Source organism: Mandrillus leucophaeus, unplaced genomic scaffold, assembly GCF_000951045.1.
Source record: "Mandrillus leucophaeus isolate KB7577 unplaced genomic scaffold, Mleu.le_1.0 Scaffold137, whole genome shotgun sequence".
NCBI classification, from domain to species: Eukaryota; Metazoa; Chordata; class Mammalia; order Primates; family Cercopithecidae; genus Mandrillus; species Mandrillus leucophaeus.
The window spans coordinates 1,177,615-1,181,523 of NW_012101332.1; the positions used below are offsets into that span (position 1 = coordinate 1,177,615).

The following is a 3,909-nucleotide window of genomic DNA, read 5'->3' on the forward strand; positions in this document are numbered from 1 at the left end:
GCTGGGCGCAGTGGCTCACGCCTGTAATCCTAGCACTTTGAGAGGCTGGGGCGGGCAGATCGCTTGAGCCCAGGAATTCAAGACCAGCCTGAGCAACATAGTGAAACCCTGTCTCTATAAAGAAATTACAAAAAATTTGCCAGGTGTGGTGGCACGTGCCTGTAGTCCCAGCTACATGGGAGGCTGAGGAGGGAGGATTGCTTGAGCCAGGGGGGCAGAGGCTGCAGTGAGCCACTATACTCCAGCTTCAACGACAGAGTGAGACCCTTCTCAAAAATTAATAACAATAACATACACATGACCCCTTACCTCTAAACTCCTGACCTCTGTACACTTGACCCGTAATCTGACCTTGACAACCATGATCACATTCCTGATCATCACCCAACTTTCACACCCCTGACACCCAAAGCCTGGACCCTGGACCTCTCCATCCCTGAGTTCCGGGACCTCCCTCTACCTACACAGAGTCGAGTCCCAGTCCCAGCTCTGCCCTTGGCCATTGTGTGACCTTGGACCAATGCTTTTCCCTCTCCGTCTCAGTCTCCCCCTCTGTAAAACGGGTGGGTCTGGGGGAGTCTTGCGGGAGTGAGGTTGCGGCAGTTAGCGCTCCCGGCCCTGGCTGACAGCTGCGAGGTCCCTGTAGGAGCCTGGACAGCTTCAGCGGGAAGCCACGGGGCTCGGGGCCGCCGGCTGGCACGGCGCTGCCCATCGAGGGCGTTATCCTGAGCCTGCAGGACCTCATCATCTACTTCGAGCCGCCCTCCGAGGACTTGCAGCATGAGGAGAAGCAGAGCAAGCTGCGAAGCCTGCGCAACCGCCAGAGTCTCTTCCAGGAGGAGGTGAGGATGTGACGAGGGCGGAGCGCGGCCTATGGGCCCAGTGGGCGGGACCACTGAGGGGCGGGACCACTGAGGGGCGGGACCACTGGGGGTGGGGCCACTGAGGGGCGGGGCCACGGCACTTGGCGGGGCAGGGCCTGAGGGACCTGGGGAAGTAGGGTCTGAGAAGGGGGCGGGGCAGGAGGAGGAGCCGGACAGGAACCCCAGCCAGTGAGAACACGAGGTGGCAGTGCCTTGGGGAGGGGCGGGCCTGCTGCGCTAGTGGGCACGACCTGTGGGAAGGGACAGGGCGTATGGCCGAAAAGGGGGCGGGGCCTGGAGAGAAGGATGGAACAAAAGAGGTGAGGGGCGGGGCCTGAGTGAAGCTCAGGGATAGGGTGAGGCCCGGGGAGGTGAGGCCAGGGGTGGGGCCAGAGGTCAGAGGTAGGGATGCCGACTCAGCGGGCGGGGTCTGCTGGCGCGGGGTCTGCGGGGTGGGCGGACAGAACCAGGGTGGGGTATGGGAGATGAGGGGCCAGAAATAGATCTTTGGGCATTAGGGAGAGGAGGCCAGCTGTGAACAAAACAGAAAAAAAATCTCTGTCCTTATGGAGTTGACACAGCAGGGAGAGACAGGAGATCAATAAAATAAATAAGTAAATTATATGGCATATTAGATGGTAATAACTGCTAAAGAGAAAAATTCAGCAGGTAAGGGGTAGGGAGTGTTGGGGTTTGCAGTTTAAGACAGAGCCGTCAGGCAGGGTGACCTGGAGGAAGAGAGGAAGCCATGTGTAAAGGCCACGAGGTGGGAGCGTGTTTGGCATGTTCCACAGTCAGGTGGTGATAGGAGCAGGGAGGCTTGGGTGGGGGAGTGGGAGGAGATGAGGGCAGAGAGGTGACGAGGGCCAGGCCTTGGTGAGGACTTTGGCTTTGGGAGCTACAGGAGGTTTTGGTCCTCTACAGTCACAGCTAGTTAGTGGCAGAGCCGGTCAGTGTGATGCCACTTTGGTTGTGTTCTCCACTTTGAGGCACTGCTCCTCTCACTACCGATCTGGGCCCCAGGATGCAGACACAACAATTGTTTTGTTTTGTTTTGTTTTTTGAGACAGAGTCTCTCTCTGTCACCCAGGCTGGAGTGCAGTGCTGTGATCTTGGCTCACTGCAACCTCCACCTCCCAGGTTCAAATGATTCTCCTGCCTCAGCCTCCCGAGTAGCTGAAACTACAGGTGTGAGCCACCACGCCTGGCTAATTTTTGTATTTTTAGTAGAGATGGGGTTTCACCACGTTGGCCAGGCTCGTCTCCAACTCCTGACCTCAGGTGATGCGCCCGCCTCAGCCTCCCAAAGAGCTAGGATTACAGGCGTGAGCCACTGCACCCAGACAGTTTTGTCCTTTTCGTTGATTTCAGTGTTTATAATGTCTCCCAAGTGTAGTGCTGAAGTGCTGTCTAGCTTTCCTAAGCGCAAGAAAGCTGTGATGTGCCTTACTGAGAAAATATATGTTAGATAAGCTTACTTAAGGCACGAGTGATAGTACTATTGGCTGTGAATTTAATGTTAATGACTCAACCATGTATACTAAATAACTGTCTTTAAACAGAAACATTCAAAACAAGGTTACGTAATAAGTGGTTGATGAAAATGCTGTCACAGACTCACAGGGACTCCCTGTATTTCCCCTAGAAGCAGTGGTTCAGTATTTGATAATTCAGTGTTCGTAATGACTTTATAGAACATAACTATGAATAACAAGAATTGATTGTATATGTTTTATGTACTTTTCTGTATGTATATTATGATTCACAATAAAATAAGAAAAAAGATTAAAATATAAAAAAAAAAAGAAAGAAAAGATAAAGTGAGAAAAATCTTTCTGATGGTTGGTGTGGAGAGTGAACTGGGTCAATTAGGACCAGGAGTGGGGTTCCTGGAAGTGAGTAGGATGGAGAGAAAAGTGCAGGAAGGGGAAGCATAAACTCAGTCCTGGTGTTAATAGGGACTGAATTATCATGGACTGAATCTCATGTTGGGGATAGAGTCAGAGAGGACAAGAACAGGTATGGGGGGCCAAGGAAGAGAGGAGAGCGAGGGGACTGATTGGGAATATGAAACCAAAGGGGCTGGTTTAGATCTGGGAACACGCCGTCACTAGTTGTTGATGGAATATGAATTAGTGAATCCAAGACAGACAAGGAAGGCAGGGACTGGGTCTCCTATTGTGACTCTTCTTATTTTCCTCATCCTAGGGGATGCTCTCCCTGGTCCTGAATTGCATTGACCGCCTAAATGTCTACACCACCGCTGCCCACTTTGCCGAGTTTGCAGGGGAGGAGGCAGCCGAGTCCTGGAAAGAGATTGTGAATCTTCTTTATGAACTCCTGGGTAGGGGGTCCCAGTCCTGACTCCCCCGAGAACACCCCAAATCCCCAGTCCTATTGGATCTGACACCTTTTCCCCCCTCAGCTTCTCTGATCCGTGGCAATCGTAGCAACTGTGCCCTCTTCTCCACAAACTTGGACTGGCTGGTCAGCAAGCTGGATCGGCTGGAGGCCTCATCTGGTAGGAGAACCCCAGGGAGTGGGACAGAGGCTTGTGGGAGAGGATGACCATGGCCGCTTCACCTCTCATTCTGGGCACCCTGGCAGGCATCCTGGAGGTCCTGTACTGTGTCCTCATTGAGAGTCCAGAGGTTCTGAACATCATCCAGGAGAATCACATCAAGTCTATCATCTCCCTCCTGGACAAGCATGGGAGGAACCACAAGGTTGGCCCCTCACCCCTGACCTCTCATTCTCTGAACTGTGAACGCTGACCTCTCCCCGGGGCCCCAGAACTCCACTCACTCCCTCACTTCCCTCCTCCATCTCATCTCAAACATCACTCCCACTGGCTTTCATCTCAAGACGGGGGTCTCAAACAATGGCTCTTAAGTTGATTCTGGGTCACAGATATGCCTGGTTAGATCTCTGAAATGTTTTTTGTTTTTGTTTTTGTTTTTTGTTTTTGTTTTTGTTTTTGTTTTGAGACAGAGTCTCGCACTGTCTCCCAGGCTGGAGTGCAGTGGCGTGATCTTGGCTCACTGCA

The 3,909-nt window shown here is 52.6% G+C and overlaps 1 protein-coding gene across 1 annotated transcript in view; it reads left to right on the top strand.

Moving 5' to 3' along the window:
* RYR1 (ryanodine receptor 1 (skeletal)) overlaps positions 1 to 3,909 on the top strand; it is a 179,040-nt gene that overhangs the window by 18,575 nt on the left and 156,556 nt on the right. Inside the window, exons 13-16 of the mRNA XM_011973401.1 lie at positions 647 to 842; positions 3,072 to 3,207; positions 3,289 to 3,384; positions 3,471 to 3,589. Of these exons, the coding sequence (XP_011828791.1) occupies positions 647 to 842; positions 3,072 to 3,207; positions 3,289 to 3,384; positions 3,471 to 3,589 (547 nt within the window). The remainder of the gene's footprint in view (positions 1 to 646; positions 843 to 3,071; positions 3,208 to 3,288; positions 3,385 to 3,470; positions 3,590 to 3,909) is intronic.